The sequence below is a fragment of the Coloeus monedula genome (assembly GCF_965178545.1).
Source record: "Coloeus monedula genome assembly, chromosome: 1".
NCBI classification, from domain to species: Eukaryota; Metazoa; Chordata; class Aves; order Passeriformes; family Corvidae; genus Coloeus; species Coloeus monedula.
The window spans coordinates 107,127,754-107,140,391 of record NC_138781.1 but is presented as its reverse complement, the minus strand read 5'-3'; the positions used below and the strand labels follow the sequence as shown (position 1 = coordinate 107,140,391).

Here is a 12,638-nt window from a genome sequence, read left to right as displayed (position 1 = left end):
CTCCCATCTCAGCCTGGCCAAGTGGACCCGGTTCCCTCCTCCCGTAGTCCCAGGAGTCACCAGGTGGTGCTATTGCCCACTTAAATGCCCTGCCTCGCATTGCAGCACAGCCCGGCCCTTGCAGAAGGGTTTGATGGTGTTTGGTTTTGTGATGGAGCTTTCTTTGGTGGGCAGCTGTGTCAGGTAGTGCGAGGGGTCTTGTTTCTTGCCACGGGTTCAGTCTTGAGTCAGTTTTATTGACGCAGAGTTGTTTTCTGTGACTTTATAAGCCAGTGCCTTGTTTGACAACGAGGCCCCCCCGAAGGCTGGACTGCTTCTACAGACCTTGTGACCACACTGTTGTGCTCAAAAGCTGCTTCACTGCAGTGTGAAGCATAAGCAAGTCTCATTAAGGATACCCTCGGGCTTCGTATTGTTGGGTCCCCTGTTGAATCCCGTGCAATCCAGTGGATTTTTGCTCCTTCCTTGGCATGTGCTGCTAGTCCAAAGGAGATTTGTGTCTGTGACCCTTCAAAGGTGCTCTTCTTCTTTCTCCTTTCATCCTCTCATCTTATTAGCCAGCCAGATTGATACCAACTTATTTGCAGCTGGTTTTTGTAGAGATCATGCTCCTACTTGAAACTGTAGAGGCAGTTCAAAACACAGAGTCAAGCTTCTTAAGTGAATAGCCAGTGCCCCCAAAAGCCACAATTTGAGATGAAGGAATGCAAATAAACTTCAGGTTCCTTCTTCCTTTTCACCAGGCTAAGCAATTCTCTCTCCGCAGCCGCCTATACTGCGTGCTGTCAAGGGCATAAGAAATTGATTGAGATTCTGCTCTTTGATTTCAATTTAAAATCTTCCATTTCTCTTGGCAGTTCAGCTGCTGTTCTGAATTTGATAACTTGTGTGCAAAGAGGAAGGAAGGGCGTAAGAAAACACAGAGAGTTAGCTGGAAATTTGATGTGGGGAAGCAGTTTCTAAATAATATTAGCAACAATCAAATGCTGTTATCTTTGCTGTCCATGTTGCTCATGGTGGTGTAGCACTGTGGTTAGCTTGCACTTTGTATGATAAGATGCAGTGATTAAGCATAAATACTGGAATTAGAATATGGATTTGGGTTTTGGGTTGGCTTTTGGTTGGTTGGTTGTTTTTTTTCACCAGAGTAAGTGAGCTCTAAAAATTGCAAAGCAGAGGTAGGTTGGCTGCAGCATTAATTTTATTTCTGAAGAATAGTTCTGTTGTCCTTTTCCCTCCACAGCCCCTTGTCTCGTAAATAAAGATCACTTTGTATTCCTGTGCCAGCTTCATAGACAAAGGAGTTGGCAGGTTGTGGAGGAGCAGCACAGTTTGTAAGTCCTGGAAGAGTAAATGTGCAGCAGACACATGGAACACTTTGCTGGGGCAATGAATATCACTCCAGGCTGGGGCATGAACAGATCAAGAGCAGCCCTGCTGAGAAGGACCTGAGGATTCTGCTGGATGAGAGGCTGGGCATGAGCTGTCAATGTGCACTTGCAGCCCAGAAAGCCAATCACATCCTGGACTGCATCCAAAGCAGGGTGGGCAGCAGGGCGAGGGACGGGATTCTGCCCCTCTACTCTGCTCTGGTGAGACCCTACCTGCAGTGCTGCATCCAGCTCTGGGAACCCCAGCACAGGAAGGACACAGATCTGCTGGAACAAGTCCAGAGGAGGCCACCAAGATGATTAGAGGGATGGAACACCTCTCATACAACAAAAGGCTGAGACAACTGGAATTGTTCAGCCAAGAGAAGGCTTCAGGGTGACCTAATTGCAGCCTTCCAGTACCTGAAGGGAGCCTACAAGAAAGATGGAGAGGGCATTTTACAAGGGCATGTTGTGGCAGGACAAAGATGAATGGATTCAAACAAAAAGATAGTAGGTTTGTATTAGATATCAGGAGGAAGTTTTTCGCTCTGAGGGTGGTGAGGCACTGGAACAGGTTGCCCAGTGCTGTGGATGCCCCATCCCTGGAAGTGTTCAAGGCCAGCCTGGATGGAGCTCTGAGCAACCTGGTCTGTTGAAAGATATCCCTGCCCATGGTAGGTGGCTGGGAAGTAGATGATTTTTGCGGTCCCTTTCTATGATTCTGTGATTCTTCAGGCTGCAGCTACAATTCTCCATGCCATCAACCCAGCATAAAGAGCTTGGGATTGGAGCCCTAGTGGTGATAGCAGAATAATGCCAATTATCTTGGAAACACTCTAGGAAAGTCTTTGGTTTTATATAATATTACACGCGTTAATATATCAATGTCTCTGGCAAAGTGAATTTTTTGCTAGCATTAGCTACAATAAAGACATTAGCTGCTCTTCAGTCTGTCTTATCTCTGGCCAGGCACATCGCTTTGATAGGATGATAAAGTGCTTTTGGCCATCAGTGCTTGCTTTTGTACTTTATAGTTTGGTGTTGCTTGGGATCTTTGGGTATGTCTTTGGTAACAGTAGATAGTTGAAGAGATTGTAACTAGTATTGCAGTCTGGGAGTGAGAGCGGGATGGAAATACTGTTTTGTCTATAAGAGAGAAAAGGATGTAGCAAAATATTTTAAAAAGTGTATTTGCAACTTGGGCATGAGGGGTTTTTGTTGTCTCTGAAAGATAACTGGGCTGGGATCTGGTGAAGGGGACCTGTGACTGTGAAGAAACTTGATAACTCCAAAGAAGCCTACAAATCACCAGGACCAGTAGGACTGCATTCTCTGGCTCCAGGCATGGCAGATGCTGGAGCAGCTTTGCAGGCCTGAATTTAATTCTACAGGAGGATGTGTGCAGGATGTATGTAGAAGGAGACCACACGCTGAATAATCACACTGCTAAGGGCACCAAACCTGGTAAGGCAGCAGGCATTTGGCTTTGGGGACTGGTTGGGAACAGAAGTGGCCAGGGCTGTAGACTCCCTTCAGCTGTGGGGTGAAGCAGGCGGTTGGTCACTGTATATGTTTTGCTAATGGATGTGGACTGAAGGAAAACAAACCAAGAGAAGGGATCAGATGATGTTTTTCATTCAGAGGTGTATTAGGCTTCTGTGGCAAGGTTTTGGTAGTGGGGGGCTGCAGGGGTGGCTCCTGTGAGAAGCTGCCAGAAGCTTCCCAGGTGTCCTACGGAGCCACTGCCAGCTGGCTCCAGGACAGACCTAATACTGGCCAAGGCCAAGTCCATCACTGATGGTGGTAGTGGCTAAGAAACAGAAAAAACTACTGCACGAGCGGATTGCAGCCAGAGGGAAGAGTAAGAATATGTCAGAGAAAGAGCTCTGCAGACTCCAGGATCAATGGAGAAGGAGAGGGACGGGGTACTCCAGGCACCAGTGCAGAGACTCCCCTGCAGCCTGGGTGCAGCCCATGGTGAGGCAGCTGTGCCCCTGCAGCCCATGGAGGTCCATGATGGAGCAGAGATCCTCCTGCAGCCTGTGGAGGGGACCATGCTGGAAAAGGTGGATGCCTGAGGGAAACTGTGGCCCCATGGAAAATCCATGCAGGAGCAGGCTCCTGCCAGGACCTGTGGACCCATGAAGAGAGGAGCCCACACTGGAACAACTTTGCTGGCCTGACTTGTGGCTCCGTGGGGGACCCACACTGGAGCTGTCTGTGCCTGAAGAACTGCACCCCATGGGAAGAGACCATGCTGGAACAGTTTGTGAAGAACTGCACCCCACAGGAAGGACTCAGGTTGGAGCAGAGGAAGGATATGAGGAGTCCTTCCCCTGAGGAGGAGTGAGAGGCAGAGACAGTGCTCTGGTGGGGAGCAGGTAGAGAAATTTGGAGTAAAGTTAAGCTCAGGAAGAAGGGAGGGGTGGGGGAAGGTGTTTTAATTTTTGTTTTTCGTTATCCTACTTTGATTTGATTGGCAATAAATTAAATTAATTTCCCCATTTCAAGTCTATTTTGCCCATGGCAGTAGTTGGTGAGTGATCTCTCCCTGTCCTTATTTCAACCCACAGGTTTTTTGTTATATTTTTTCTCCCCTGCCCAACTGAGGAGGGGAGTGATAGGATGGCTTTGGTGGGCACCTGGTTTCCAGGCAGCAGCAGCCCATCACAGGGAGCCAGATACATTAAGCCCTGACTGGTAAATGTTTTCCTGTTTTAAAACAGCCAGTAGAAGTATACAGGAGGTATTGAAGACGCATCTAAATACCAAACAAATAAACTCAGCGCTCGACTATCTTAAAGCACTTAAATAGCTCTTTGTTACTGTACTGCCTGAATGCTTTACAATTATCCCTGGTTTCCATCCCATAATGCTGTTACAAGGTAAAATCAAATAACTATTTTCATATAACAGCTAGTGAGCTGAGAACAATCGAGCCAAGAATTCCTGTGCCAAATGCAGTTCTTGCAGCACTAGGGGGAAGGATTGCATTCTGATATAACAGGACTGACCTGATTGTGGGTAGAACAAGTGCTGCACTTTTAAGTGTAGAGGGAATTAATATAATTCTAATGTGCTCCAGAGGAAAAAGTCTTGATTCTGTAGCTAATTTGTGCTCTGCAACAGCAGTGTTGGCCTGAAAGCAATTAGAAATGATGCGTGGGGTTTTTACTGTGTGGGAGTTAGCATAGGTCATCCTAACTTAGTGGGAGCAATATACCAACTGACTTAAAAGATACCTTTGCTACCATGAGTTTAAATAAGGGAATGCAACAAAGGGAAGTGCAAATAGGGGTGTTCTTGTAAAGTTCACACAGGGACCAAAAGAGCTGTGGTGGTTCCTACTGAAGTGAGACACTGCAGAATCCAGCCAGGATAAACCCACCAGAGGAGGCCAGTGCTGGCCATCCTCCCTCTCGAAATAGAGTTGCAGTGAGGTCCATGTGTTTGTGCTGGGATCGTGGGCGACTGGGTTCCAATATTCAATACTAGTGGTGTTGTTTATTTGGCAAGTACCCTTCACTCCAGAAAGTGCATGATAGCAAAATTACCCTTCTGGGGGCCAACTCTGGTCCTAGTTCTTCCCTTTCAAAAATTTACTTTGCAGATGAGTATTCCCCCAGATCTTTGCAGAAATTCCTTGAAGGTCACTGGTGGTATAATGCCATAAAATTGGAATTTACAGAAATCATTAGTGACCTGAATGAGATGCCTGTATTTTGACTGCAGAAGTGAGGCTTCAGAGCAGCTGTACCTGCATCCCTTTGGTTCAGGCTGAAGCCTCGGGCAGTTTTGTGTTGGTGAAGCAGCTGAGAGCCCGTGTGTGAGTCTAAGAGCTGCTCTTGTATTTTCATCTGTGCAGTTATGCAGTGATAGCTTTGCTCACTTGATACATCTTGCAGATGGAAAAACTGAAGAAAGGTGAGAAGCTTTTTGCACTTCTTCCTAGACGCCGCTCCGCAGTGCATGGCTTCACTTTCCCTGGGACAAGCCTGACACTTGGCAGATGCAGTTCGGTCCCAGGGGTGTCTCTGAACCTTGGTCTCCTGCAAAGTATTTCTCCTTACAGCAATGTTTTCAGACAACTGAAAGTGATACCCAAACACAGGGAGGGGTGAGGATGTGTTTAAGGTTAGCAAAAAGTTTATTGGGTAGAGTAATTCTTGGATTAAAATACTGCCCTTGGAAAGTGCAGTCAGGAATCTGTTGTGCATAACTCTTCCTTGTATGTTCGTACAGTTGATAAAAATCCAAAGGCAGTTTCAGATGTGTTTCAAGCTGCCTGTCACAGCCTTCCAGAGCAGCTGTAACTGGATTAGTAAGACATGGAAAGTATTGCAATGCTACCTGCATTTGATCATCTGAGTAACGATTAAAATGTTAAAGGCAGGCATAGAGGACTAAAGCAGGCTAGAAATTGCAAAGCTTTAATTTATTTTTCAACTTGTTGCTTTTTTACCTCCACTGGAATTTAAATGACAGCCGTAATCCCGTACTCAGCCTCACCATGTCACATGCCTTTGGGTTAAGAACTGGCAACCCTGAAAGCATTCAAGATGCAGGTTGGATATCTCAGTGCTGCATGCCAGACCTTTCCTGAGGAGTGACATTCCTCCTAGACACCAGGCTTGACCAGAGCTGTGCTTACATTACTGCTAAAGCCCAGCTATACTTTACAGTGCAGGCCTTGCAATTTGTTTGATGATAGCTAATGAAATGCAAACCATTTAGCAGTTTCGAGATGCGATTACACTGCTGTGAATTTTCAGATTCCATCAAAGTCCTGCTGAGGGTAATGGGAACGAGCCAGGGTGATTCAACCGTAAATCAAAAACAAAAGCGTGGCCAATTCTGACAGTGGAAAGAAGAGCTGTTTAAATGTGCAGAAGGTGATCTGCCAAGTCAAAACCAGCTGCACTTTACAGAGCTACTGGAATGAATGGTCTCTCTGCATTTGTATTTTTTTTGTGACTCACTGATTATTTTTCTTCCCCTAAAGTTTAAACTCCGTCTTTCTACCTCATGTTTGCCTGGCCAGTTGCAAAGGTTTTCAGTGCCTTTTTTTGGTATATAAAATACCAAATGCACTGATAATAAAGGACAGTTTTCTCATTTTTGGTAACTTCATACCAAGTGTTTTCAACTGTACATCTTTAATTCTTCAACAGTGAAAGCTCTGCTCTGAGCAAGACAAGGACCTCTCCTTCCTCTCTGCGCTAGCACTGGCAGGAATCAAATGAGTAGAACAAAAAGTGGAATTTAACTTGGGAAATCTTGAGCATAAACTGGCTCCTCTGTTATTTCTCAGTTAGGAATGAATCAGCCAAGAGTGTCTGGTGGTGTGAATATGTAACAGGGAGCCAGGAATTGTTGCTTCTCTTAACAACGAGGAGCAGCCAGCATCCTCTCTGAGCAGATCATCTTCCAGGATAGTGGGACAGCTTTTTGACTGCACCCCGACGTTCTGTATGTTTCATCAAGGGTGGTTGGTAGGTCAGCTTTTGGGGAGCCTGACACAAATGGGCTCTGAGGAGCAGATGCATTCCTGCTGTGAGATGCAGGGAAGTCCTGCTGGATTTGATGGAAGCCACATGAGCTGTGGAATCAGTTCCTGGCTTATGGGAAAGGATAAAGACTTGTCAGGTCCAAATGTTTCTCATATTATTATTGAAATAACATCTTCTTTGCCTGGGGATTTTTGAGCACTTAGTATTAATACCCTCCAGGTTGCTAGGGCTCATTCTTCTTCCGATCTGTAATACTAACTCATGTTAAACCCTGTCAGATTTAATGAGACCTGTCTGTAGCTCATGTCTCAGTGACTCTTAGTTATTGTGAGAAATGTTTTGAAGGGACAGACATTTTTAATTTTTAAACATTTTTACAAATTCAGACTGTAAATTTGTTTGAATCCTGGCTTTGTCCAAGCTGATGAGAAAGCTTCCTTCCAAAGGAGCTGTGTGTGGGATCCCTATTTATATAGAGGTCAGTTCTCCATTGCTTCTTAATGCAGATTTTTGTGGTGTATCTCAACCTTCCTTTAAAGCTGAAATGGGAAGTTAGTCATGAGATCTGTGGTGGTTACAAGCCAGATGTTATTTTTTTTCTTTTTTTTCCTTACTTTGCAACTGGAAGGGACAGAGGGCAGTTTCTTCAGTATGTTCATTCTTAGGGTGCCATTTCCTCATGTGAAGTGCTGCCTAGTGTTCTTGTTTGGTTTGTATTTTCAAAATCCTAGAGTCGTAAAAGGATTTTTATATGGTTTATCTAGTTTTACACATACTTGGGAAGCCCTGTGTGTTAACATAGCACAAAAAGACTCTGCATAGTCAAGACTAAAAAAGCTCTTGCAGCAGTGTGCATAATTACAGGGCTGCTGTTTAGTCACCAGTCATGATATGTGTGGATTTTTTTGTGAATTCAACAGTCATTCCATTTTAGATGTAAAAAAAAAAAAAAAGACATTAAGAGATTAATTTACTCAGCACAGTAGGGCTTGACCCTGAATGTATTAAAAGCTATTATAATATCAAGGCTTAACACTAACAGCCTATTCAGGGATGTGTTTACAGGGTACTATAGATGCCTCCAGTTTGGAAAAGTGCTTGGAGGACTAGGCCCTATGTGCAAAGATGTAAATGAGACATCCAGATTTAAATTAAAGAACTAAATTTTTCTGCATTAGCTTTTTCTGCTGGGATAAATGTGTTTGGAACAATAGACAGAGGAATATACCAAATGCCTATTTGTAATGGGAAAATGGTTTTCTTTTTTAATATATTGCTCGTATTAAACTATTTTTTTCTGCTTTATTTTTTTATCTCCCTGTAAGCTGCTGCAAATCAGCCAGAAGAAATCAGCAGCTCAGTTGTTGTTTGCCTACAAATGAGTTGCCAGCATCCTGTAATGCTGCTAGCTTGAAATAGAGTCTCATCTCCTTTACGGTAATGAGAGCTGAGGAGAGCCAAGTGGGGTGGTTCCCCGGGAGCAGGAGTGTGGGTGAAAACCCTGTTTTCTGTGGCATTCTGCTCTCCATTCTGGTGCTCTTAAATTCCTCACACCTAAGTCTGCTGGTAAGGGATTTTGAAAGAACAGAGAATGTATTTTCTGGGGTTAAAGGGTAAAAATCTGGAATTAGTCATGCTTGCATTGGTTCCTTCTCTTTATCAGAAACATCTGATACAGTTTCAGATTTTTAAATCCATTTTGCTGACCAGGGGAGATTCTGAAGTTGTAGCTACTTACTCTGGAGAACTAATTAATTGTGCCTCACTTATTGTGAATTACATTTCTGCCTCTTTCCTTCCTCCCCACACCACCCACTTTGCTTATCTCGCTACAAGTGGTTTGTAACTGATATTTTGTAAGTGTGCTAGGAGGCTTATGAACAGGAAAAGGAGAAAAGCAAAATATGTAGTTGGTTCCTTAAGTGTCTTGTGAAAACCTTGATTCACAATAATTATTTTCTATTTATTAATTTTTTGCCCCTTCTTTCCTGGGTTGGTATGCTCTTTATCGTGATGAGTCAATGAGTATAATGCTGAAGCTCTTGGGTTTCCTGTGAATGAGGATTTTTCTGAAGAATTGCAGGATCTGTTCCTTGAAGTGTCAACATAACTCCTGAGGGCATGTTCTCAGTTTCTGAAACTTGTTCAATCCACTTTGCCCGGTGCTGCTGTGACCTTTTGCATAAGCCAAGATGTTATACCTTCGTGTATGTTTGATGTTACATGTACACCAACATCATGTAAAACAAAACAGAAAAAGAGACTAGAGGGTGTAATAGCAGAACTTTGAGAACTGGAAAAATAAATTTCTGTATGCCTGAATGTTACCCAGCCATGCGGCTTGAAAAATCTTCTATAATCCTTTAAAAAAAAGAACAAAACAAGGCAGATCATCCCCATCAGATGTTAGAAAAATGGCTTTATGTAGAGCAAGACTATATAGCAAGGTACAAAGCAGATGGTTGCAGGAAAGGTTTATACAGCCTTAGCAAGGAGGTTTAATTTCAATGCATTGCTGAGAAGCAAACACTTTTTCTACTTCTTTGAAGCAACAACTCTGCTTTCCTTGTCTTCTGTGAGAGACTTGAAAGATAGTTCCCTGTTGTCAGTAAAAGTTAAGGTCTCATTAGCTGTTTTCAAGTTGTTGTATAATGTTTATACACTGTGATTTGCTTTGCTTTCAGGCAGGTGAATGTCTTGATTGATGGGTGTCCGTACAATTTTCAGTAACATGGACTGAACACTGTCTAAGTAGTTTTAAATCCCATGCTGGAATGATAATCACTGCCTTAAGTAGGAAGCCTTTTCTATTTTACTTCCTTCCCCTCTATGCTCTAATTATACTCTGGTAGATGGTGGTTTGCATCCTCCAGGCAACAAAAGGAAGCTGGGAGTGCTTGTTTCAACTGAACCCCCCTGGTGCAATAAATTGCCTGGCTCCTGGAAAGCAGCAGCCACTGGCTGCAGCAGTGCTTGTCCTAAAAGCAGGTTTGCTTGTGGTCCAAGCCCATTGGTTTCACTCCAGTTACTCGAGGGGTATATTTAACCCTCTTGGTAGTGCAAGCAACCGCAGGAGCAAAGGGTAAGAAAGCCTTTAGGCTTCTGGAGGGCTGTTGGTGTGCCTGGCATATGCTTAAGTTTAACTGTGCTCATTGTGAGATGCAAAAGGAATAGAAACTTTGAAAGGTCTTTTAACGTTATCGTGAAACATTAGTCAGAGCCACGAACTGAAAGATGAAGAGGTTCCAGGAAAATGAGCTAAGCTTTAATCCATGCTTGTGGATGTCACGTCCCTGCCAGAGACCAGGCTCCTCTTGTAATTGCAGCTGCCGTTCTGAGTGACCCGTCAGGGGAGCTGGAGGAAGCAGATGAAACTAAAGCATCATCAGGTCACCGGAACCAATGTCTAGTTTAGAACACAGTGGCAAAAATGCTGTCCCCACAAGAGGGACATGTAATTCCTTGCAACCAGTGGGTGGTAATTCTAGTTTCTCTACACCATTTAGAATCTGGGAAAATAATTAGATCCTCAATTTCAGGGCAGAGGAGTTTTTAAATTTTTTTTTTTTTTTTTACTGTGTTCTGCCATCCTGGTGTAGTAATTATAGAGCAATATCAGCTGGAATTGATAATGAAAGCAAAATTTGGGACTAGTAACAGGATGTGTTACTGCTATTGATCAAAGGCTACAGGGCTGTTTATGAACACTGCTCCTCTCTTTGATCTTTTTTTCCTATTGATTGAACAGAGTAGATAAACAACTGTCTGTGTAGCATGAGCATTTATTATGGCTTTTAAGCTAAGGACAGCTTTGAATTAAATATGAGAATTTAAAGGATAGTTTTCTAATAAGTGCTGTCTGTAGACTTTGGCGTGACAATATAGTTTCATGTATGCGTGGTGAAAGGAAATGTAAATACAGACGTTCTTTTTCTTTCTTATTCAAAAAGAAGACTGTATCGCAAAATTGATTATAGGAGAGGCAGAAGTGCTATTTTTGATGTGTAGTTACGTGGGGGCAAAAGCTGCTTTTTAAAAAATATATAGTTATGTGTGTTGTGCTGTTAACAAACTATTGTATTGGCATTTTTCAGGAGTGTTGTGTAAATTAGTCATCTTAAAATGTGGCTACAAATGGAACTACAGTCTGGTAGTTCTGCAATCACTTCAATGAAATTAATAGAAAACTTTCTATTGACTGTTTAATGAGTTAGATTGGACCCTGGGCTGTCATTGTTAATGTCTTGGAAAGGTCAAGATCGATTTCCTGGCATCCTTTTTGTCTCTAAGGAGGCTCTTTGCAATTCTGTGGAAGACTTAACGATATTGTTATTCCTCTTCTTGATAATACTCTGTATAATTTGAGTTCTACCTACCATCCAAGGCTTTGGGCAAAAACAGACAGACTGAAAAATGCTGCATTTTAGGGAAGTTGTTTTTATCTTAAATGCCTAAAATAGTATTTCTGCATGATTGCAAGTTTTCTCCTACCCTTTCAGGTTATTTTGAATTTTATTCCGGTGCTGTACTGCTCTTATTTTTCCCTTCTGATTTGGTGTATTAAAAGAAAAAAAACCAACAAACTATTCCTGCAAATGGAATCAGCCTGCCATGTTGCAGTGTAGAAAGTAAGCTGTGTTGTGTTTAAAGTAATGCTCTTTCACTGCAGTCCTCTAACATGGGATGCACAGGGAGAGCCACACATCCCTGGGGGTCCAAATCTTTGTATTCCTACCTTTTCAAAACCACCCAAAGCTTCTGCAAAGTTTCCACCAAGTGGGCTTGTTCATCTTGCTATGAAAAGGTTATTTCCACTAAATCAGTGCTGTCAGAGTGCTAAAATGTTGGTGTTATTAGTCTGTTTCGGAAGCTTGCTTGGGCTGGCCTTGCAACAGGCCTGAATGAGATTGTTTCTCTGACTCTGCGGGTACTGCGCCGTGTGTTGGAAAGCACGGGGTTTGCTTGTACAAGCAAATGGCCATGCTGGATGGACTGCAGTCCTTGCAACAGGAATATAAAATCCACCCAATACAATAGAAGGCTTGGAGAGAAGGGAGTCCTGGGAAGAGGGCTAGGGATATTCACTCACAATGCTGATGTTTGAAAAGGACATGTCCTCACTTTTCTTCTGAAATGTGTGATGTGCCCCGCTTGCCACAAGACAGGAAGAAAGAGTCAAATATTAATTCTTGAAAATAATCAAGTGAAGTATTGACATCTAGGGTCTCCTAGATATGACTTAATGACTCACTGTCATGCTTTCTTTGATTTTCAGGATACTGGGGTTGGGAAATCGAGCATCGTTTGTCGGTTTGTCCAGGACCACTTTGATCATAATATTAGTCCTACTATTGGGTAAGTACCATACATAATAGCACTTCAGATTTCACTGGTCAGTGAGGTTTCAAATCAGATCCTTGAGTGATTTAAGTCCTAAGGTCCTACAGCCAAAACAGTCCAAAGTGGGAAGCTCTTGACAAGACAAAAACCAAAACCGCACAACCCAAGAAGCTGTGATCTGCACAATGATCAGGTCATCCCGAAGCTGAGTAATGGCAGGAAGACCATGAGAAGCCCTTCAAGTATCCTTGAGTGCCCTGGTAGGCTGTGCTGGAACATGGACAGTGTCTGTTTCCACATATGGATGGGCTTCTGTCTAAGTTTAGGATGTGTCACATTGTCCTTTCTTAAAATAGGGACAATGCAATTTAAACTAAGTATGATTAATTTATACTGCTTCTTTAAAAAATACTAA

At 43.1% G+C, this 12,638-nt stretch overlaps 1 protein-coding gene across 1 annotated transcript in view; it reads left to right on the top strand.

The window, feature by feature from the left end:
* The window catches only part of RAB31 (RAB31, member RAS oncogene family), a 60,632-nt gene that overhangs the window by 14,794 nt on the left and 33,200 nt on the right, over nucleotides 1-12,638 (top strand). Inside the window, exon 2 of the mRNA XM_082278270.1 lies at nucleotides 12,159-12,238. Coding sequence (XP_082134396.1) covers nucleotides 12,159-12,238 — 80 coding nt within the window. The remainder of the gene's footprint in view (nucleotides 1-12,158; nucleotides 12,239-12,638) is intronic.